This window comes from Mustela nigripes, chromosome 15, assembly GCF_022355385.1.
Source record: "Mustela nigripes isolate SB6536 chromosome 15, MUSNIG.SB6536, whole genome shotgun sequence".
Taxonomy (NCBI): domain Eukaryota; kingdom Metazoa; phylum Chordata; class Mammalia; order Carnivora; family Mustelidae; genus Mustela; species Mustela nigripes.
Genome location: NC_081571.1, coordinates 11,467,841 through 11,491,646, shown reverse-complemented (window position 1 = coordinate 11,491,646; position 23,806 = coordinate 11,467,841). Strand labels below are relative to the sequence as shown.

Here is a 23,806-nt window from a genome sequence, read left to right as displayed (position 1 = left end):
CCTGAGTGCATCTTCCCTCCCCGCTGAGTGCGAGAACCCGAGCTTGGTGGGGTGCTCAGGACACCTTGGGTGGCCCTGTTTTTGTTTCAGGAAGTTAAAAGACATTTCGCCAATTTAAGTGAATGAACACCCAGGAAAGGCTCCCAGCCTTTGGTGGTGGCTTTCTTTTTTTAAGTCTGGGGGCCCAAACTCTCCAACGGGCAGCACTCTGACCCTTGAGGACCATGGACGTGATGACAGGGTGTGGTCCCCGAGTTGCCACTTGACAGCAGGATACGGATGCTGCATCATGGGCACCAGCCATGAGAACAGCTCTCAACTCCAATAGCAGGCGGCAAGTGTCCGGCTTTGAGGTATCGACCCACACTTAACTCCTCCACCACTCCCCTCCTGATGCGCCAGTCCATATCGCCCCTGCGGGGGTGGCGGGCACAGAGGAGGGCGCTGAGTGAGCTGTCTTCAAAGATCTCCTCTGCCTGCTGCAGGTAACCTAGGGGAGGGGCCGGAGCTTTCTACAGGCAGGAGGAAGCCAGCGCTGACCTCTTTTCCTACATGTGCCAGCGGGCGAGTCACTTCACTTTGGTGAAGTGGAGGTGCTGCTGGGCACCTTGTTTCCCTCGTGTGTAGGGGGAAGGACAGTGAAAAGTAATGGCTATAAAAGTGGAAGGCACAAGACACCCCGAAAGAAAAAAAGAAACAGTTTGGGACAGGTTGACCAGGTTTGATAGGTTGATGACGATTAAGATCGTTAATCAACAGGTAGTCAGCATCCACCATCTGAAGGCGTGGGTGGTTCAGAGGGAAACCACGGTGGTCCTGTCACATCCTGAAGTGACTTGACATGATTTATCGCCTGTATGGGGTCCCTTGTTCGGCAGCTGTTCTGGAGGGCGGGCTTGCTGGGGTCTCTGTAGAGTACCTGTTTCTCCCACATGCCTGCAAAACCCGGGGGGTCTCCCTTGGAACCCCAGGAAGGGCCAGGCCCACGTGGACACTGCAGGGTCAGCTGGCCAACCTGAGGCGGGGGAGGAGTGAGGGCAAGTGCTTTCGGGTAGAAAGAGGTGTCCCGCCCGCATTTGGGGGAACTACTCAAGAGCCCCCCAGGGTCCTGTGCTCCCCCCACACCAGGCCCCAGCCCCTCGGCTTGGGGAAAGAGCTCATGATAAGGAACTGCATGACAGTGGCCGTTGTCACTGGAGAGACAGATCTGTGTTGATCCAGATAAAACTGACAGGCTTTAGGACACATCATACTCTCTTTGGGGCAGAACCATAGATCTATTTAGGTCTGATTTTGAAATCAGTGGTGAGGGGATCGTCCTCAGTCTTTTGTGTCCTTTTCCAGCCCTGTTCCTGCGGGAACATGCCCCAGCGCATGAAGATGGCCTTGCCAAGCAGAGCCTCTGAGCTTTTCCCTAGTACAGGGCAGGGCTGCTGGGGGGTCTTTGCTGGAAGACAGCTGCAGGGCCCCTGGACCTGCTGTGTCTGGGGAGAGGGGTTCTTGGTGACCATCAGCTGACCCTGACACACGCAGAAAGGGAACGTAGCCTGCCAAACTTCTCCCTGCCTGGGATCCCAGCCTCAATTTCCTGGAGTCCAACAGGGCCAGGCTGACAGGTACATCAAGTGCATATCACAGAAGGTCCCTCAAGTTCATTTTAATATGCTTCAAACACAAATATGCAACACAGAAACTGCAGGGGCCAGATAAATAAGGTGTGACCCCATTCCAATAATCACCAAGTGGGCCAGCCCGTCAGCTCCCTCCCCTCCGCGGACATTCCCCCACCCTCGCCCCGGAACCTCATCCAGTGTGTGGAGGGCAGGGGTGGTTGCAGGGCTCAGACATGTCTCCCAAACACTAGGAAGAGGCTGGTGAGGGTTGGTGGGTCCTAGGCAGTGGGGAGGCTACAGCGTCGGTCTGTAGAAACCACTCCAGCCCAGGAGGAGAACAGCCGGGAGATTCCATGTTGAGAGAGGTCCGGGTCCTAATGGTGTGTGGGGCGGGGTGGGGGGCAGGGGTTGTGAGGATGGGACACAGCGTCTGCCGTGCCCCCATGTTTGAGGTTAAGAGCAACACGTGATGGGTGCCAACGACGAAGGAACGAAGCCAGGGCAATGTGGGAATTAGCTCAAGTACCGAAGGGCAGGGCTGGTGAGGGCAACACTTCAGTTCACCCAGTGAGGGGTTACTTAGTTCTAACATCACTATGACTTTGACTGCAATAGGCTAACACACGGTAGCACATTCTAACATAACACTGACTTCTGTATTGCTGTGTAACTGCGTTTAGCAGGTGTCCAAGTGGTTCCTCCCGGGCGGAGCCGAGCAACCGCCAAGCGACGTTTTCGAAGGCGGTGCCTGCTCATAGAATCAATAATTGTGTATTTAGTCAACGTGGCATGATCTACTCTAGTGGAATGCCCAACTCAACATCACAACACCATGCAGAGCTGCTAAAGGAAAAGAGACATGTTTCTTCAATGGGGATCTACTGTGTATGTCCCGAGGATGGGCAAAGACCCTTGGAGGTTTGCTAGAAATGAGATGTCCCTGAGGCCAGCAAGCCCAACCTTGACTCACACGAGGAACACAGACCGGGCCTATCTTCCGGCGGGCCGCGTGCGAGCCGAGCAGGCGGGGCCCCGGGTAAGGTGGCCCCTCCCGTGGAGCCATTGCCTCCTGGCTCTGGGGCCCTGGCACAAAGGGCATCCCTGCATGAGTCTGCTTGCCTCAGGCAGGCTCGGAGGCAGCCCTGTGCTCGGGACCATTCTGAGGGGCCGTCTGGAGAAAGTGCAGGGTCTTTGTCGCAAACAGGGAACAAAGGCATCGTTATCGTCACCATATCAACTGTTAAAACTACGTCTTTCTCTGTGTGTCATGCTCCTACCATACCACAGCACTACGGGGAGAGCGTTCGTTCACATTCTACGTCTACCTTTTCCAAGACAAATGCCAGTCCAGGAGCCAGGGACCGCCGGCTGGCCTTTCCATCAGGTTCCTCTGTTGGGAAGAACCTCCTGGGCTTAAGAAGGGACCTCTGTCGGCTGTGGTACTGCTTGGTCATCAGGCAGAAAATACGCCTGGCTTGGTCGTGTGATGGTCGAGCACAGCTTGGAACGGATCCCAGGATGGAAGGGTCGGTGTTCTGGAAGCCCCTGCTAGAACCCCTGAGCCATCTCAGAGTATAGTGATAGGGTTGGGTTATGGAACCAAACTGATGGGAGGCTGGTTGCCTATGAAATGGGGGCCTGTGGGTCATCTTATGGTGGGATGACCATTTAGAGAATCACATCGGAGCACCCCGGGGGGGATCCCGGAGGACGCTTTCCTACTCTGTGCTCCGTCCGAATACAGATCCTATCAGCAATTTCCCTTCTGGAGGATGGAGCGCGGACGGTCTTGGCCAACTCCAAGGTCATCCTCACCCTCACTCCAGAAGGTCATGCTCCTCCATATTTTCCGGAGGGTGTAGTAGCTTCATGATGGATTCCAAGATGCCACTTAGGAAAAAAGCAAAACTTGTGTTTACAAGACTGGGTGATTCACTGTCGTGAGTATCATCGGCAAAACTGCTAAACCCTTCAGGGCATCCTGCTGCTGTCCTTTAGGCACTCACGACAGGAGTATTAATAATCAAAACTGGCGAATGGAATAGTAGTGACCTCACATCATGTTGACTAAGAAGCAGACTGTTCCAAAGGCAGTTACCGTTCACAAATCGCTGGTGTTTGTGTTAGAGTACCACTTCGTGGTAGGCGGAAAGGCGCTTCTTCTTTGTATCTTTTTTTTTTCCTTTTTCTATTTTGGGTAGAAATATTCCTGGGAAGCTAGATAGAAATGCATTTTCATATCCCAATAATTCTTAGGCACAAGTTAGAAAACTGCTGACCTTCACCAAAATATGTCAGCACATCATGTTATAAAAAAATGCAATTCAGAACCGCTGCATGTGTATATACGTGTATCTCAATATACACACAGATCGGTGCAGTACACATGATTATTCAATGTATATTCAAAACTGAGCTATTTGTAACTAACCTGAAATTCTGCAGTGAGAGTTCATTGCTCGAGAACAGCTGGGAGTTTCTTTCTTTTGGCTCTAACTACGGTCAAACGTTTGCACACCAGACACTACTGTTTACGCTTTCCTAAGTGCCAACACCAGGGCAGTCTTATATGAGGATCAGAAGAGGACTTTGCTTAGGACGCAGCTGTGCAGCTACTGAGCATGCGCGCAGGGCCCGCCGCGGGCCGGCCCCGGGTCATGACTCCCTCGGGGTGGAAGCTCGGGGTTCGCGGGAGCCACGGCTCCCGCAGGCTGCATGGTGAGGCGTCATCTGGGCGTCGTGCTGACTCTGGCGGGAGAGGAGGGCCCTGAGGAGGAGCCACGGTAAGTGGGGGACGTGGGGGAGAGTTTCACTGGGCTCGTTGGGTCCCCCGTTTGGAGCTTCCAAAGCAGCTCTTCGTTAGTTCGGCTCAATCTCTTCTTCTCCTGGGTTTCCTTCTCGACGTATTCCTGGAGATTAGCATTTTCCTCCGACAGTTGTCTGCGTGAGGAGAACAAGAAACAGTCAGGTAGCAATCCTGCGGCGGCGGGGGGATTGGGGGGCACTGATCGTGAGATTCACCAGGCTGGTGGGCTCGGGGCAAGGTAGGAGGCGGTAGGCACCTGCGGGAGGACAGGGGCAAGTGGAACTGCGGTGACCAAGAGCCATGGGCCGAAGCGTGGTTTCCACTTGTCCCAGGAACACATCTGCTCCCAGTAGACTCCCCATCCCTCTGCCCCATCAGGGGAGGCGCTAGCTGTCCACAGGACAGAGCAAATGCTGAAGGCAGAAGAGGAAAGTAGGGAGGTGGGGAGCTGGTGTGGGTGTGCCGCCAGGAGGCTGGCAGTCAACGCGAGGACAGCACGGGACGGTGCCGTCGGCCTCAGGGCCCCTCCCGGCCTCCCTGCCCCTGGTTGGGGTCTCCATGATAGCACTGCCTTCCCTGGCTGCAAAGGCTGATCTGTGCACCTGCCCGCCTGCTGGACCGGGAGTGCAGGGGGACAGGGACCAGAGCTGCCTTCTTTGAATCCACAGCGTCCAGCCGGGTGTCTGGCACAGAACAGATGCTCAGTTGATGTTTGTTGAGAAAAGGATGTGCTAAATGAAAAACGAATCAAGGCATCCGTGCCATCGGTCGTGAAGTGTGAGTTGCTCGATTTGTCATATTTTTTTTAATAAATGACAGCACCTGTGAGGAACCGAGAGGGTGAAGCCCATTATGTATTTTGCAGCTGGGTGAACTTAGCCCGGGCAGCCAGCTCACTTGGATCAAGCCTGGACTGGCTCTTTGAACCAGGGTGCCTCTGTGATTTCCTGGGGAGGCACAGTGGCTCAGGTAGAGCAGAGGCTCCGGCCCTCCTGCCAAAGTGGGGGGAAAGACCTGCTTCCCTTACATGGTCTCCCCTGTAACCCTCTGGGATGGGAATGGGCCGCCAACACCCCGAGGTCAGCTGTAGGGCAACATGTGTGAATGTGTGAAAGCATATGCGTGGGACCTGGGAGGGGGGTACACACAAGAGCGTGTGTGCATTCGAGGGAGCATGACCGTGCAAGTCTGAGAGCGTGCACACGAGTGTGCATGTGTGTGACAGGAAGCACAAGGATGTGTGTGAGTGTGTGCACAAGTGTGTGCTTCCCCCAGTGACCCACGTGGATCCAATAAGGAGTACAGCTGAGGAGTGGGCCAGGGCTTGGGCGTGGGGCTCAAGGAAAGGGCTCTGTCCTCCTGGACAAAATGCAGGCACACCTCATGGTACCAGGCTTCCCTTTACTGAAACTTGGCAGACACTGTGTTTTTTTCTAAGTTGAAGGTTTGTGGCAGCCCTTGGGAGAGCATGGCTGTCGGCGCCAAGCTTCCAGCAGCGCTGGCTCACTTCACGTCTCTTGAGTCATATTTTGGTATTGTTGCAATATTTCAAACTTTTTCATTCTTGTTATGTTTGTTAGGCTGATCTGTGGCCAGTGATCTTTGAGGTTACTACTGTAATTGTTTCAGGGTGCCACGAACTGCACCTGTACACGATCACAAACTTAACCAATGAATGTGTGTGTTCTGACGGCTTGGTGGACCAGGCTTTCCCCATGGCTCTCCTCTCTCCTTGGGTGTTGCCCTATTTCCCGAGACACAACAATATTGAAGTTAAGCCAGCGAGTAACCTGACAGTGGCCTCTAAGGGTTCAAGTAAAAGGAAGAGTGGCATGTCTCTCCCTCTAAACCAGGGTTTAGTAAGGAAGGCATGTTGAGAGCGTTGATGGGCTGAGAGCTGGGGCCTCTTGTGCCAAACAGGCAGCCCAGTCGGGAGTGCTAAGGAAAGGTTCTTGAAGGACATTAAAAGTGCTGCTTCAGTGAATACATAAATGATAAGAAAGTGAAACAGCCTTTCTGCTGATACGGAGAAAGTTCGAGTGGTCTGGAGAGAAGAGCAAACCAGCCCCAGCATTCCCTTAAGCCAAAGCCTGACCCCGAGCAAGGCCCTAGGTCTCTGTGATTCTGGAAGGGCTGAGAGAGGTGAGGAAGCTGCAGAGAGAAGTCTGAAGCTGCAGAGGCTGGTCCATGAGGTTGAAGGAAAGAACCAGCTCCGTAACAGAAGGTACAAGGTGAAGCAGCAAGGGCTGGGGGAGAAGCTGCAGCGAGTTCTCCAGAAGGTCCAGCTACGATAGTGATGAAGGCAGTTACACTCCAGTGTAGACAAGACAGCCTTCTACTGGAAGAAGATGCCGTCGAGGACTTTGAGAGCTAGAGAGGAGAAGTCCGTGCTGGCTCCACAGCTTCAGAGGACAGGCTGACTCTCACGTTAGGAGCTAATGCAGCTGGTGACTTCAGCTGAAGCCGGGGCTCACTGACCATTCCGAAAATCCTAGGGCCCTTCAGAATTACTCTAAACCTACTCTGCCCGTGCTCTAGAAATGGAACAACGAAGCCTGGGTGACAGCACGTCTGCTTACATGTTTTACCGAATATGTAGAGCCCCCTGTTGAGAGCTACTGCTGAGAAAAACGATTCCTATCAGAATGCGACTGCTCACTGACAACGCAGCCAGTCATCCCAGAGCTCTGACGGGGACATACAAGATGAATGTTGTTGTCGTGCCCGCTGACACAACAGCCATCCTGCAGCCCCTGGATCATGGAGTAATTTTGACTTTCAAGTCTTAGTCTCTAAGAAACACATTCTGTAAGCCTATAGCCATAGACAGTGATTCCTCTGATGGATCTGGACAACTGAAAACCTTCTGGCAAGGATTCACCATTCGAGATGCCATTAAGAACATTCATGATTGATGGGAAGAGGTCAAAATATCCACATTCACCGGAGTTTGGGAGAGGTTGGTTCCCACCGTCCTGGAGGACATGGAGAGGTTCAGGGCGTCCGCAGAGACAGTCACCGCAGAGGTGGTGGAAACAGCAAGAGAACTGGGGTTAGAAGTGGGGCGGGAAGATGGGCCCGCACGGCGGCCGTCTCATGATCAGACTTGGACGGACTGAGGAGCTGCTTCTCGTGGATGAGCCAGGAAAGTGGATTCTTGAGCTGGAATCTGCTCCTGGCGGAGATGCCGTGAAGACTGTTGCAGTGACCACAAAGGATTTAGAATCTTACATCAACTTAGCTGAGAAAGCAGCAGCAGGGTTTCAGAGATTGACCCCAGTTTAGAAAGAAGTTCTGCTGTGAGTGAAATGCTGCCAAACAGCATCCCACGCTACAGAGGAATGGTTGGTGAAAGGAAGAGTCAGGCGATGTAGCAAACTTCACTGTTTTAAGAAATTGGCACAGACCCCTCCGCCCCCCACAGCCTTCAGCAGCCCCCACTCTGATCAGTCAGCAGCCATCCTCAGTGAGCCAAGACCATCCACCTGCAAAAATGTGACAACTCGCTGGAAGTGTAGATGACGGCTTGCCTTTTTTAGCAGTGAAGTATTTTTAAATGAAGGTGTGTCCATTGCTTCTTTCGACATAACGGTATTTCACACTTAGTAGACTCTAGGAGAGTGTAAATGTGACTGTTCGTTGTACCGAGAAACCATTCATTTGGGGGAAAAGTCATTGGATGGCTTCACTGAAATACTTGCTTGACTGCAGTGGTCTGGAACCGGAACCACAGAAGCTTTGAAGCCTGCCTGGAAGCTGCACCTGGCTGATCAAGCCCAGACTCTGCTTGACTTTGCTCTGACAGTGGAGGGGAGGACCCCCGCATCCTTCCTGGAAGGTTGCAGCCCCTCAGAGCAGGGGATGGAGATGGGAACGGGGTTACTCAGAGCAGCTTCATTCGGCTGCAGGCTTCGCTGGCTTGGTCACTCCTTGCCGTCCCCACTGCCATGACCAGGCTGCCCCAGGACCACAGCTCGGCAGCCGAGGCCCTGTGGTCCCCGCGGCGTGTTTTCTTCTTGTCTTCCTATGCAACATGCCAAGAGCCTGTGTGGGGGGAAGCCTCCCAGCTCAGAGGAATGAGACGCAGTGGATGCCGGGATAAACACAGAGCCCTCCCAGGAGCTCAAGAGCAAAGCCGTGTTGTAGGTGATATGTGCTTCGTTAAGCTCAGACACCCAGGCCCACCTACCTTGTGACAACGGTGTTCTGGTCAATCCTTGCTTTGAGGTCTTCATTCTGCTGCTGGAGAACTTGGATCTTTTCTTCTAAGATAATGTTCTTTTCCGCCTACAAAGAAAGCAGTATAAGAGGTTCTCAGCGAGGCCACGACAAAGATAAAAGACCAGTGCCCTTGGCTTCTGACCTTTGGAGGATTATCAAGAATAGTGCTTTGTGGGGCACCTGAGTGGCTCGGGGGGTTGGGTGTCCAGCTCTTGATTTTGGGTCAGGTCATGATCTTGGGATCATGAGATGGAGCTCCATGTCAGGCTCCATGTCAGCCAGAGTCTGCTTGCCCCTCCCCCTCCTCACACACTTACTCTGGCTCTCTAATAAATAAATAAAATCTTCAAAAAAAAAAAAAAAGGAACAGTGCTTTGCAAACTGCAGTTTGCAATGTATTAATTAGTGGGTTGCAAAATCAAGTTAGAGAGATGTGAGTAGCATTTCTTTTTTAAGCAAAATAAAACAAAATATCAGAGTGCACTCTATATAGTAAAAGTATTTCTTATTCATATTTTAGCTATACATGTTTTTTACATATATGTGTGTGTGTATCCATCAGGTTCCTGTGTAGAATACATATTTTTAGAGGTTTTACTTATTTGAAAAAAAGAGTGAGTGAGAGAGCACAAGTAGGGGGAGTGGCAGGCAGAGGGAAAGGGAAAAGCAGACTCCCCGCTGAGCAGGGTGCTCGATTCGGGCCTCAATCTCAGGACCCTGGGATCATGACCTGAGCCGAAAGCAGACGCTTAACTGACTGAGCCACCCAGGTGCCCCTAGAATATGTTTGTTACAGTGTGTGCTCCTGCAGTCAGAGACAAGTTGTCAGACGTGAGTGGACACCATCAGGACCTAGTGTGGCCGATGGCCTCTGGTTCTTCCTGACAGTCAACTGCATAGCATCGGCCTCCCTGGCCCCGGCGTGTATGCTCGATATGACATTCTGAATTAACGGAGGGATAGAAATATAAATAACATGGACACATTTTTTTCCTTCTGAGCATATGGGCAGCCAGGAACCTGAAACCTGAGATGGGCTTGGTATATGATCCAAAAATAACATTTTCCATGGCTATTATTCTCCTGCAATTTATGCCTTTTTCTCTGTGTGTCCCTTAGGGCCTTGTGGAAGTACAGTTCCATTCTAAGATAAATTCAGAAATAAATAATAAATAATTAATTTATTTTATTTTATTTATTTTTTTTAAAGATTTTATTTATTTATTTGACAGAGAGAAATCACAAGTAGGCAGAGAGGCAGGTAGAGAGAGATAGAGAGGAGGAAGCAGGCTCCCTGCTGAGCAGAGAGCCCGATGCGGGACTCGATCCCAGGACCCTGAGATCATGACCTGAGCCGAAGGCAGCGGCTTAACCACTGAGCCACCCAGGCGCCCAATAATTAATTTATTTTAAAGGTTTTATTTATTTATTAGAGAGAGAGAGAGAATGAGAGAGAGAGAGAGAGAGAGAGCATGAGAGGGGAGAGTTCAGAGGAAGAAGCAGAGCAGGGAGCCTGGTGCGGGACTTGATCCCGGGACTCCAGGATCAGGACCTGAGCCGAAGACAGTTGCTTAGCCAACTGAGCCACCCAGCTGCCCAGAAATAAATTATTTCTTGAAGAGAAAATGACAAATTCACTGTTGGGTCTTAATCTTTGAGGAGAACTGTCGCCCTTCCAGGACCAGGACTAGGGGTCAGAGCCAAAGGGCTGGGCTCTGTCCCACAAACTTCCCTACAGCCTTCATCTTTGCACTCAAGAAATGGGAAGTGATTACACTGCTTCTTGCTTTATGCCTAGAAAGATTTCTGGAAGGAGAAGTCATGACTGGTTGTAGAATGCCTGGAACATTCTGGCAAAAACCAGCCAAATAAACCCTAAAGTTTGTGGGGGACTAGACAACTGAATGCGGACGGCTCAGCCTGGAGGGTCGTCAGTCCCTGTGTGGGCCTGGCTGGGAAGGACAGGGCTCGGACCTTGCTGGGAAGTTCTGGGCTGTTGGGAGGCACCACAGGGTCACCACGGCCCAGGATGCTGGTTAGTGACAGCCATACTGCTGTCTGCCCCCATCCTACCTGATAAGCACGTGCGGTATGAGACATCTGCAAGGAGCGGGGGTGCTAGATTAAAAGGGGACATGACAACTGAATTCAATAGGTGCATCTAGACCGACTCCAGGGTTGAGAAATCCAGCTTCAAGGGATATTTCAGACACAAGCAGGGAACTTTACAAAGTAGATGAGATGATCCGTGACTGAGATGGCAAGTACGATCTGCTGGCTGGGAGAAAGCAGGATACAAAGTTCTCCCTGTGTGGGGCATGTCCACAGTACCAAGGAAAAGTTCTGGGAAGTACTAACAGCACTTGGAGATATATTCTAATTTTCTTGATTTTGTTTATCTTCTAATTTTCATAATGTATGTCTTTTCTCTTTATAGCATCAACTTATATTTAAATATAACAGTAAAAAAGGGGGAAAAAGGTCTATCTGAGACCCTTAGGCCAACTTCCACATCAAGATAATGTCTCCTTGCAAGCTAGCTTCTCTGCTACCAACTTCGAAAGACTTGTCTCCAGCTCTAGGTTTTGCACCACCCTTGTGCCTGCCGGGGAGGGGAGTGAGCTCAGGGGGGCTCCATTTCCCCAAAGGGGCGCCTTTTCTAGTTCTGTGGAAGCCAGCTTGAAGGGAAGGCAGAGGGTTATGAGACCAGGCACCGGGGCCTGGGCCTGGATTCCCAACCTCTGGGTGAGATAACGCCCTCTGCCTAGACCTCCATCTGCATCTGAATCTATGAAAGGAGACTCTGGATGGTACCTGCTCCAGTAGACTGCTGTCAGGGGTTAAAGAACAAAGACTTAAAGTGCTTTGTGCAGTGCCTGGCATACACCTCCGTGATGCTGCACTTACGTTGGCTTACCACCCATCCCTCGCAGGGAGGAGGGAGGAAGCAGCAGTCCGCCAGGGGAGGAGGGATGGATGGGGAATGGAGGCTGCAGTTAGGAGGCCTGCCCCGTTGTGCAGTACAAGGCCACCTCGGATTCCTTATCAGAATTCCTCCCTTCCTAAGAAGGTTCTTGAGACTTGGCCATGGCATTTTCTGCTCAGGTGTCAGGGATGGACAGGGAAGGGCCCAGCCTCTGCAGACAGTGAGTGAGGACGTCTGTGAGGCCCACATGGCATACCACTCAGGTTACTGGGGCTCTCCCAAGGAGGCAGGCTGACTCACCAGTTTTTCCAGCTCAATAATCTTCTTTTCCTGCTGGTGTATTTGCTGATTCTTCATCTCTAATACCTGCTTCAGACTCTTCATGTCTTCTTCCAAGTGCTGATAGGGAGCCAATGCGATCTACAACAGCGGAGAGCAAGAGCTATTTACCAGGGGGCCCAGCAAAAGCCCAGTATTCCCCAGTGCCATGAATTCAGCAAAATCTAGCCTTTTGTAGCAAGCTTCCCGGGAGGCACTGGAGTGTGAATGTGAGCCCACTCACAGCCTTCCCTGATAAAGATGCTCACTGGTTTCCCACTGGAGATGCTAGGAGAAATCCAGCTCCCTGGGGAATGAGAGAGGTAAAGCTATCATCCACCAAAAAGTCTGGATTCTGGGAGGGCTGGATGTTACCAGCCCATCCCCCAATGGGAACCCTTGGGGTCAAAAGTCTAAATTCATCACTAGCTTTTAACATGGACCCAGACTGCTTGATTCACCAGACAAGTTGTGATTTGCAGGTCTCCCCTGGGCCCACGCAGAGTGGGGGTGGGGCATCCTTGTAGGGGAAAGGAGCAAAGTAGTTGAAAAAGCAGAAAAGGCACTTTAGAAAAAGAAATGCTACAGTGAAGTTGCTGGGTATAATGACAAGAACGACAACAACAAAATATAGGACATTGAGTCAAGAGTTCCCAACAAACCACCTTTTTTTTTTTAAAGTATAAATATTACATGGGATATACTTATACTAAAAAAATTCACCTCTTTATAATTCAAGTTTAACTGGGTGTCACATATTTTATCTGGCAACCCTCCATCAGTGGGAGGGAGTTTTGCCAGCTTTTCCGGAAACCACTCCACTCCCCCCACTAAGGCAGGTGTGAGTGGTGTCCCCTGTACCAGTGCAACCAAAGCTGGGGGAGAATGGAGTGGAAGGGGGGGTCCCAGCTGGGGTGCAGAGCTCCCAGGAGCTCTGGGACAGTAGCTGGGGAGCAGTGTGCCATCTGGCAGAGATAACATGTCATTGGAGAAACCCACAGCTGTCTGTCTTCTGTGTCAGAAGAGACACAGACAGGGTACTGACAGGGACCTCTTCTGGCCGGCTGTCACTCCGGCCACAGATCCACACAGAGGTCCGTTCCAGGGAAGATTGCTGAGGGGACTCCCGGGGTGAAGCCCCCCTGGGAGCCAAGAGGCCTGGGGAGCATGACTACCTCCAGCTGTTCTTCAGTGTTCTTCCTCAGAGCCTCCTCAAAGCGTCTGGCTCGGTCCCGCAGAGACTGGCTCTGGAAGGTCAGTGTGTCTACCTGGTCCTGCAGGGAATGACAAGAAGCCCAGCTTAGTCCGCCGCAGACACAGTGGCCTGGGCAGCTATGAGGGAAGGGCTACCCGGCCTGGTGCACTCTCTGAGGGGTCAAGAGATCAGAGGCTGCTTGGATCACCTGTCCCACGGGCGTCACCAAGAGGGCGTCACATGGCATTGAGACTGCGCATGAAGCGTCCTGACCCTGGGGTGTGGGAGAACTCAGAGCAGGTGTCTCGACTTCAAGGTGCCTCCCAACATGAGTGTGCTGCCCTTCCTCTCCAAATCGGCAGCTTGTTGAAGGGAGGCAACACACCAGCCATGAGGCAGCTCTCTGTGTGCAGGCTGAGATGATGGTGATTCGGAGGAGGAACCATTTCCTGCCCTGGCTGCTGGGCCAGGTGCAACTGCCCTCAGCCTCCCCTGCAACCCCAGCAACGCCTGATCACTGCTGCCAGCAAAGGATGCCAGGCAGTGGGCTTTCTCGCAATGCTAGATGGTGCCTCGATTGCACAGAGTATCCCAAAGTTCTCCACCCCACGGCACCGTTTCTGTGACATTAAAATGAAGGGACTTAGGGTCTCCCCAGGAACTCTTCTGACAACAGAAACGGCCTCATCTCCCTCATTTTAAGAGCAAGGCATTGTAAATTATGTAATCCCACATAAAAACCCCGTCCTGGAGGAAGCCCTGGCTTGCCTGCTTTCTCTATCTCCCCAGAGGACCCTGTTCTGCAAACCATCTTTGGCAGGTGCTTTTTCCTCTTTTTTTCTTTTCCTTCTTTCTTTATTTCCTTTGTTTGTTTGTTTGTTTGTTTCCAGTTATTTCTGATTTCATTTTTAAGAAAAAGAAAAGCCCCCACAGTGTCATTAAACACAAAGTCTGGTGCATTAGGGTGACAGAGTTGTCATGGGTGGTCTGCACACACACATGGGAGCTGGGGAATGTAGATCCCAGCCCAGTGCAACCCCGGCTGGGGTCTGGCACAGTCACTGGGCGGTGCGGTCATCTTCTAGAACGGGACGACACACAGCTGTACCACTACCCAGCTCCCACACCAAACTTGTCCACACTGTCAAAACAATGAAAGACGCATCTGGCCAACGCCCCCTGGGGATGGATCTAAAATGTCAAACTGTGTTTTTTCTGCCTTATTCACCAGGACTCAAAATAGATCCACAGGCACACAATGGTGCCCTCCAGCAATCAGGCAGAAGAGACTGTTTTTCAGCTTGGGGTGGCTCCTTTGAGTCCAGTGGAGAGGCAGAAAGGCCCAGCTGGTGACCCAGCATAGCAAGGGCCACTCAGGAATTAACCAGTGGCGTGACAGTAACAGCAGTAAATGTAACAGTGCTGAAACTATTATGACAGTGACAGCAGCTCCTTACTAACATCTACTGTGAGCCAACCTAATGCTCTGCACTTTACATCCGTTACTTCCCTTAATCTGCTCACACCTTGAGGAATGTACTGTTATCGCCCCCATTTTACAGATGAGTAAAGCAAGGTTTACAGAGCTTATGTGACTGTCCATGATTTCAAAGCTACTAAGAGGAGGTACACTGGGCATTTAAACTCAAAGCTTACATCGCTTATCCCCAGACCTGTTGCCCTAAGCACCAGGAGCCCAGAAAGTTTGGCTTCAACAATCTCATCCTCTCTGTACCAAACAACCCAGATGAATTCTGCCCATTGAGCATTACAACCAAACTGTGTACAGTTCATGACAATTTAATGTTAGTGGCAGAGTGAAGACTCACATGTGATAGAAAACCCTCACTTCTTTTGGTTTTGGGACTGGAGGGGTTTGTTACATCACGATGTGGTCCTGGTTTATGTCCTGGCAAGGAGTGCATCTGATGGTATGGGATGTGGGGCACACGAAGGCAGTTTGGGGTTAGATGCTGCAGCTGAGCCATGTGAGGACTGTACGGGCAGAAGCATCAGCGGACGGATGGATGAAGAGGTAGGGGATTGGGGGGGGGGGTGGGCTCACAGCAGGTGGTTGCCCATTTTTAAACTTCTGCATATAGTACATTCAGTAGCTGTGACGCTGGTTAGCTCCACAATCCTGGGTTCTTTTCTTGGAGAGCAGGCTCTGTGCAATGAACGTTGCCAAGGGAAAGTATACCCTCAAAGAAGCAAAATTCCTACCTTTGTCTTACAGTTTTAGTCATCACCTTCCATAATTTCCAGATGTGAGTGCTCCTAATAATTAACAAATAATCTTGTTATAATTGAGGCAACCTTAGTTGGGAATGGAAGCCAGGCCACAGACCTTGCCCTTGCTTCCCACGCGGCTCCGTCCTATGGGTGGGGGTGGCCTGGGTCCCCAGAAGGAAGGAGGGAGAAGCACGTGACTGGGGAGAGCAGTCATTCTCCCCGTAGAGGTCAGAAGGAAGCCAGGCAGCTCCCTGGCCTCTGAGACCCACATTTTCTGCAGGTGGACAGTGGAAGGCAAAGAAGGTTCTTTTCATCTCACCCACCTCCAGGTGATTAAAGCCCCTTTTGTAATTCCCAGAACATATGCTATGAATGACCCCTTTATTCCCCCTGCCTGGAATGTTCTCCTCCTCAAGTCCTCCCTTTCGTTTGGACACAGCTCAGGTGCCCCTCTGAGCATGGCAAGTGGGGAGCAGTGTCTTGGAACTCCTGTGTGCTCACTAATGGTATCATTCATGGGGTGTAGGTCTGTGTTACCTTTCGTGTTGTCTGTCACTGTTCAGGTCACAGCTGTCTGAGCAGACAGTAGCTTCTCAAAGAGCAGGGAGTCTGTCCCATTTACCTCTATATTCCAGCGCTTAGTATGGAATCCAGTACCCAGCAGATGCTGGGTCAATGTCGGCATTTATCTAGATATCAGAGTTAAGAGAATGAATATTAACCTGTAAGGACAGCCGCAGCTTTTCAAAATTTTCTTCCAATTCTTTCTTTTCAAGCTCGTGGGTAGACATCAGTTCTGGAGAGAAGAGATCAGAGAGTCAAGTTGGTCTTTTGAAAAGGATCAAACAAGACTCTGCCAGACTTAGGATGTAGGTATATAAGGGACACTGGCCGATAGCTCCATACTTGGAAATCAAATGCAAAGACTAGGACAAAGAAGGAAAAGAAGGGAAAGAAGAAAGAAATGAGGGAGGGAAGCAGACAGAACACAAGGGGCACCTTGGTGGCTCAGCAGGTTAAGCATCCAATTCTTGATTTCCTCTCAGGTCATCATCTCAAGATCATGAGATCGAGACCCACATTGGGTTTTACGCTGAGCGTGGAGCCTGCTTAAAATTCTCTCTCTCCCTCCACCTCTTTCCCACTCCCTCTAAAAAAAAAAAAAAAAAGCCACAATCGCGCTCACAAGCACATACACACCCGTTCTTTCAACCTGCTCTACCACCACTCCGTATCTATCTGTATCTATCTCCACGATACTTGTCATTCTCCAAGTTTTCCTCAGGTAGAACAGCTGGGTCACCAATGTTAAATCACTCCCCTTTCCACCATGATGCAGCAATCTGGGGCTGAAGAAGGTGGCCTTCCAGGGAGCGTGTTGTTGTGAGCGGCCATGCTGCCAGCCTGGGCTTGCTGGGGAATAGCTGTGTGAAGGGGGCCAGGGCTGCATCTGCAAGGGCACCTTGGTGGCCTCTGAGCCACACTTTGGAAACAACAGATCTCAAAGATTTGCTTGAGCAAAGAATTGATATTAAGACACTCGGACAGAAGGAAGGACTAATTGAACTGCTTCCTCTTGGAGAGTTGGGAACAATTCTATGCTGTGAAAATTGTCATTCCAGTAATAATTTGCAAGTTAGGCAGAAAGAGATGTCATATAAGAGTTATTAGTGAGTGGATTCTATTTTCCTCCAGATGGAAAAAATCTTATTAGCTGGGTGAGGTGTATCTCATTCTAGCTACACAAGCAATTTGTTTTCATCTCATAACTGCATGGAGGAAAGGTCCCATTAATCAGCCAGGATCACATGCTTAGAACAGGAGAGCACTGGAGGCCAGCAATTATGATTCTGGCTGGCATGAGCTGCAATTAGGAAAGACTTTGTGGTTTCCACTGACCCAAATCTTTTAAGTAAGGATGGCAAAAGTCTCTAAGAAATCCAGTTGTTTATAGCTGAAATTTACATTTGGGGAAAAAAAAAAGTTTGTGCTGATTTCACTGACATAAAACCATGTAGGCTTCTGGTCCACGTAGCTCTGTCTACATGATTAGTTTTAATAGTCATCGAAAGCATCGCCCTGATCATAGTAATGAACTTCTTATCTATCATTAAATATGCCTATGTTCCCTTGACATTGAAATGACTTGGATGTGGTACCTAAGTGAGATTTCATTCACCAGAAAACTCTACCAGGTCTATTTTTATGAAAATACAGAAGAAAAGGCAGCAAGCACTGCGGTTCATTGCACTATTTCCATTCATATTCCCTTTCCAGAGACCATTTTCCTACAGTGCAGTGATGGATTTTAGAACACTTTCAGATGATCCCCAAAACACAAGATAAAAGCTAGTACCTACTCTGGAGATGGTATAAACCATCACTAGTATCTATAATAAATTTCATTATTTTATGGTCATTATATTTTGTCCCATGCTTAATACTGTGCTCAAAGACAATGGTTCTCAAATTTGGCTGGATGTTAGAATCATCTTGGGTGATTTTAAAAATCCTGATGCCTAGCCTGCACCCCAAAGCAATTAAATTAGAATCTCTGAAATGGGATTTACACATCAGTATTAAAAAAAAATCCCCAGGTAGTTCCAATGTACAGCCAAGAGTGGGGATTGGTACTTTAAGTGGGAGACATGCTCTCAGGACACAGGTAATACATTTAAGTAGTTCTCAGGGAAGTACTCTTCCTTGCCTCCAGCCTGGACTTATTTTTTTTTTTTTTAAGATTTCTTATTTATTTGACAGACAGAGATCACAAGTAGGCAGAGAGGCAGGCAGAGAGAGAGAGAGGAGGAAGCAGGCTCTCCGTGGAGCAGACAGCCCGATGTGGGGCTCGATCCCAGGACACTGGGATCATGACCTGAGCCAAAGGCAGAGAGGCCTTAACCCACTGAGCCACCCAGGTGTGCCCCCAGCCTGGACTTGTTCATGTACAAATAAATCCCAGAGATGGTAGGGCTGGTGCTTGAGGGAAGCAAAACATGAGTACTGATTGTCGCACAGTGGGCTTTGTGGTTTTCAAAGAACATTTAAAAAATAAATTTTAAAAAATCTGATGTTGGGGGCGCCTGGGTGGCTCAGTGGGTTAAGCCACTGCCTTCAGCTCAGGTCATGATCTCAGGGTCCTGGGATCGAGTTCCGCATCTGGCTCTCTGCTCAGCAGGGAGCCTACTTCCCTCTCTCTCTCTCTGCCTACTTGTGATCTCTCTGCCAAATAAATAAATAAATAAAATCTTCAAAAAAAAAAATCTGATGTTGGCCACAAATCAATGTGATACAACACATTAATAAAAGAAAGAAGAACCATATGATACTCTCAATAGATGCTGAAAAAGCATTTGACAAAGTACAGCATCCCTTCCTGATCAAAACTCTTCAAAGTGTAGGGATAGGGCACATACCTCAATATTATCAAAGCCATCTATGAAAAACCCACTGCAAATATCATTCTCAATGGAGAAAAACTGTTTTCCGCTAAGGTCAGGAACATGGCAGGGATGTCCATTATCACCACTGCTATTCAACATAGTACTAGAAGTCCTAGCCTCAGCAATCAGACAACAAAAGGAAATTAAAGGCATCCAAATTGGCAAAGAAGAGGTCAAACTATCACTCTTAGCAGATGATATGATAGTATATGTGGAAGACCCAAAAGACTCCACTCCAAAACTGCTAGAACTTGTACAGGAATTCAGTAAACTGTCAGGATATAAAATCAATGCACAGAAGAAATCCGTTGCATTTCTCTACACCAACAACAAGACAGAAGAAAGAGAAATCAAGGAGTCAATCCCATTTACAATTGCACCCAAAACTATAAGATACCTAGGAATAAACCTAACCAAAGAGGCTAAGAATCTATACTCAGAAAACTATAAAGTACTCATGAAAGAAATTGAGGAAGACACAAAGAAATGGAAAAATGTTGCATGCTCCTGGACTGGAAGAACAAATATTGTGAAAATGTCTATGATACCTAAAGCAATATACACATTTAATGTAATTCCTATCAAAATACCAACCATTTTTTTTCAAAGAAATGGAACAAATAATCCTAAAATTTATATGGAACCAGAAAAGACCTCAAATAGCCAAAGGAATATTGAAAAAGAAAGCCAAAGTTGGTGGCATCACAATTCCGGACTTCAAGCTCTATTACAAAACTGTCATCATCAAGACAGCATGGTACTGGCACAAAAACAGACACATAGATCAATGGAACAGAATATAGGGCCCAGAAATAGACCCTCAACTCTATGGTCAACCAATCTTTGACAAAGCAGGAAAGAATGTCCAATGGAAAAAAGACAGCCTCTTCAATAAATGGTGTTGGTTTTGGGAAAATTGGACAGCCACATGCAGAGAAATGAAATTGGACCATTTCCTTACACCACACACGAAAATAGACTCAAAATGGATGAAGGACCTCAATGTGAGAAAGGAATACATCAAAATCCTTGAGGAGAACACAGTCAGCAACCTCTTCGACCTCAGCCGCAGCAACATCTTCCTAGGAACATTGCCAAAGACAAGGGAGCAAGGGCAAAGATGAACTATTGGGATTTCATCAAGATCAAAAGCTTTTGCACAGCAAAGGAAACAGTTAACAAAACCAAAAGACAACTCACAGAAGATATTTGCAAACGACATATCAGATAAAGGGCTAGTGTCCAAAATCTATAAAGAACTTAGCAAACTCAACACCCAAAGAACAAATAATCCAATCAAGAAATGGGCAGAAGACATGAACAGACATTTCTGCAAAGAAGACATCCAGATGGCCAACAGACACATGAAAAAGTTCTCCATATCACTTGGCATCAGGGAAATACAAATCAAAACCACAATGAGATATCACCTCACACCAGTCAGAATGGCTCAAATTAACAAGTCAGGAAATGACAGATGCTGGCGAGGATGCAGAGAAAGGGGAACCCTCCTACACTGTTGGTGGGAATGCAAGCTGGTGCAACCACTCTGGAAAACAGCATGGAGGTTCCTCAAAATGTTGAAAATAGAACTACCCTATGACCCAGCAATTGCACTACTGGGTATTTACCCTAAAGATACAAACGTAGTGATCTGAAGGAGCACATACACTTGAATGTTTATAGAAGCAGTGTCTACAATAGCCAAACTATGGAAAGAACCTAGATGTCCATCAACAGATGAATGGATAAAGAAGAGGTGGTATATATACACAATGGAATACTATGCAGCCATCATTTACAATGACGTGGATGGAACTAGAGGGTATCATGCTTAGTGAAATAAGTCCATCGGAGAAAGACATCTATCATATGATCTCCCTGATATGAAGAAGTGGAGATGCAACATGGGGGGTTAAGGAGGTAGGAGAAGAATAAATGAAACAAGATGGGATTGGGAGGGAGACAAACCATAAGTGACTCTTAATCTCACAAAACAAACTGAGGGTTGCTGGGGGGCGGGGGGTTGGGAGAGGGGGGTGGGGTTATGGACATTGGGGAGGGTATGTGCTATGGTGAGTGCGGTTAAGTGTGTAAACCTGGCAATTCATAGACCTGTACCCCTGGGGATAAAAATATATTATTTGTTTATAAAAAATTAAAAATTAAAAAAGAAAAATTTGATGTTGGGCCACCGGGGTAGCGCAGTTGGTTAAGCATCTGACTTTTGTTTTGGCTCAGGTTGTGATCTCAGAGTTATGAGATAAATCCCTGCATCAGGTTCCGTGCTTAGCGTGGAGTCTGCTTGAGATCCTCTCTCCCTCTCCCTCTGTCCCTTCCCCTCATGCTCTCTCTCTCTCTAAAATAAATAAATACAACTTAAAAAAAAACCTCTATGTTAACTTTCAAACTCTTAAAAATCATTAATCTATTTATTGAATTTCATTGCTTTTAATATGCTTTAACAACCAGTTAACTAGGGAAAAAGATGAGGTGGGGAGAGAAATTGAAAAATAAATTATATATACTAATGGAAATGCATGTCAAAGGTGTAAAAAAGCTTCTTTCACAAAGTAATAATCTTAGTAAGACATGGTAGATGTTGTTACTGTTGTCATGACCCACAAAAAACCTCTACATATTGAAAGATCATTCAAAGTTACAAAAAGTATAAAAAGAAAGATTTGGAACTCCACGGGGAATGTGGTGTCCGAGTATGAGGTATGGAGACCTAGATCCAGCTGGACTCTGCTGTGGCTCTGAACACACCACAAGTGTGGAAAAAGCCCACCCATCCCGGGGTCGCCATTTTGTTTTAAAAGGCCACAAACAAGGTAAAACACAGGATTTCCAGGCCTACTTTGAAAGAGTGGTTCTCCAGCTTTGAAACACATTAGAATGATCTCAGGAAGCCCACAGCAGCTACAAGGGATTCCCAGGTGGAACCCAGGCTGGTGTCCGTCCCCTGGCACAGCTCCTTGGGGTTCTCATATCCGGGCAAGTTTGACAGTAAATGCTTCTGAGGAAAGGAATAGTTACCTGGATGGATGCTGGATTTTTCATCTCTTCCTTCCATAAGAAGCAACACAAAAGACACACCAGGATGGAGAGGAAGGGGAAACGGGAAGAGGAGCAAGAGAGGAAGGGGGGCAGCAACATCTTGGCTTGCACAGCCCACCACAAAAGGCTGCCCACATCGAGGCTGGTAGCTACCTTGGACTTTGTGGTGGTGGTCATCCTGTAGGATCGCAATGGCTACCGTGTGGTTATTTTCCATCTCTAGGAGAGCAGCCTCATGGCTGGCCGTGAGATCTTCTACCTGGAGGAGAACACAGCTATAGTTACACACAGAGATGGAGGAATGGGTGGCAGGAGTGTCCTCGCTGCTTGGAGAACGCAGTTGGTATTCAACTAGTAGAGCGATCTGTGACCAAAACGTCGAGGACAAGCCATTTCGCTGAGATCACATCCATCTTGGTCTTGCACCAAGGCAGGGGAGCCAGGATTTGGTGATGATGTGGTAGCCCCCTAAGTCAGGGGGCGGTCACAGGGAAGTCACCGCTTCAGCCCAGCTGTCTGTAGGAGGCTGGCAGCTCCCAGTAGGGGACAGCTGCCTGAGCCAGCTCTTCACTGCCCAAGGCCTAGCTTCTGGCCCACCCCCTTCCCACTCCCATTCCTTCTACCGAATCCATCATGGAGAAAATGGCAGATAAGGAAAAGAAGAGGGCCTTCTGCTGGATGGTTGGCTCTCTGTTACCCAGTGGCAGGTGGACAAGACAAATGGAGGGAACCTGCATTGGTTCCTGCGCTTAACTCTCACAGTGACATCACGAAGTAGGTATTTTTATGCCCATTTTATAGACAAGGAGACCGAGGCTTAGAGGGGTTTGAAATGTTTTGCCAAGAGCTTGTAATAGGCAGAGCTGGCCATCCTGCCTAGGTCTGTCTGACCCCGCTGGGGAAACTCTCTCAAACACACCGTTGTTGTAGCCTACCCTAGCAAGACCCTCACCGGAGCTTCAGGATGCTCTCCCCAGCGCCAGGACTGGCCGGCAGATCTGTGTGTGCTCAGCGCCCCTGCTCCCCGTAACCTTACCCTCCAGATCGCAATTTGGACTCCCTCTACCCCCTGCCCTGGCAATGTGGAACTACACTTGTTTCTCTGGCTGAAGGCACATTTCTAGAATGTAATCACAGGCAGTGTGGCTGCTCCAGGATTTTTATTTTGACCCCTCCTGATCTCTGCAAACCGCCCCACCCCCAGTGTGTTTACTGTTTTTGTTATTGTTGTGACTGTTGCTTTACCCTCCAATGGCTGACTTTAAGGAGTAATTTCAACACCACCCCCCCGCCGCCCCACAGTAGCAAACCAGAACAGCATTTTCCCAAAATTTTGTCAGTGAACCATTGTTATAAAACACCACCGTACCTTGCACTGTGCATGGGCACACGCACAAAACCAAAGTTCCACGATACAGCCGGTTCCCTTCCTCCTTGAAATCACCTGGTCTTAAAATTTCTATCTCACTTTTTTTTCAAAATGCCGGTTGCAAGTCATGAAATGTATTTCACGGCCTACCAGTGTATCAAAGTCTGGCATTTGAGAAACACTGAACCAAAAAAAGGGCCCAGGGCCTGACGCTCTTGGACGGACAGGTGAGAACACATTGCTTCTGGCAGGTAATAGCCAGCCATCTCTTAGAGTCCTTCCTTTTTCTGGGGCTGACCTTTGACTCGAAGGGAGGAAGGGCACTCCCCAATAAAGAATACCCACTCGGGGGGTGCCTGGGTGGCTCAGTGGTGTAAGCCTCTGCCTTCGGCTCAGGTCATGATCTCAGGGTCCTGGGATCAAGCCCCACATCAAGCCCCACATCGGGCTCTCTGCTCAGCAGGGAGCCTGCTTCCCCCTCTCTCTCTGCCTGCCTCTCTGCCTACTTGTGATCTCTCTCTGTCTATCAAATAAATAAATAAAAATCTTTAAAAAAAAAAAAAAAAGAATGCCCACTCGGGAAGTGGATGCATCAGAGTATTTTTATTTTAAAATGGGAAGGA

The 23,806-nt window shown here is 48.9% G+C and overlaps 1 protein-coding gene across 3 annotated transcripts in view; it reads right to left on the bottom strand.

Moving 5' to 3' along the window:
- Positions 1 to 1,641: 1,641 nt before the first annotated feature.
- MTUS2 (microtubule associated scaffold protein 2) overlaps positions 1,642 to 23,806 on the bottom strand; it is a 569,391-nt gene continuing 547,226 nt past the window's right edge. For all 3 annotated transcript variants that reach the window (XM_059377684.1, XM_059377685.1, XM_059377686.1), the window contains 6 exons: positions 21,968 to 22,073; positions 16,034 to 16,107; positions 13,060 to 13,158; positions 11,867 to 11,986; positions 8,609 to 8,706; positions 1,642 to 4,553 (listed from right to left, as the gene is read on the bottom strand). In XM_059377684.1, the coding sequence (XP_059233667.1) occupies positions 4,340 to 4,553; positions 8,609 to 8,706; positions 11,867 to 11,986; positions 13,060 to 13,158; positions 16,034 to 16,107; positions 21,968 to 22,073 (711 nt within the window). In that variant the 3' untranslated portion in view covers positions 1,642 to 4,339. The remainder of the gene's footprint in view (positions 4,554 to 8,608; positions 8,707 to 11,866; positions 11,987 to 13,059; positions 13,159 to 16,033; positions 16,108 to 21,967; positions 22,074 to 23,806) is intronic.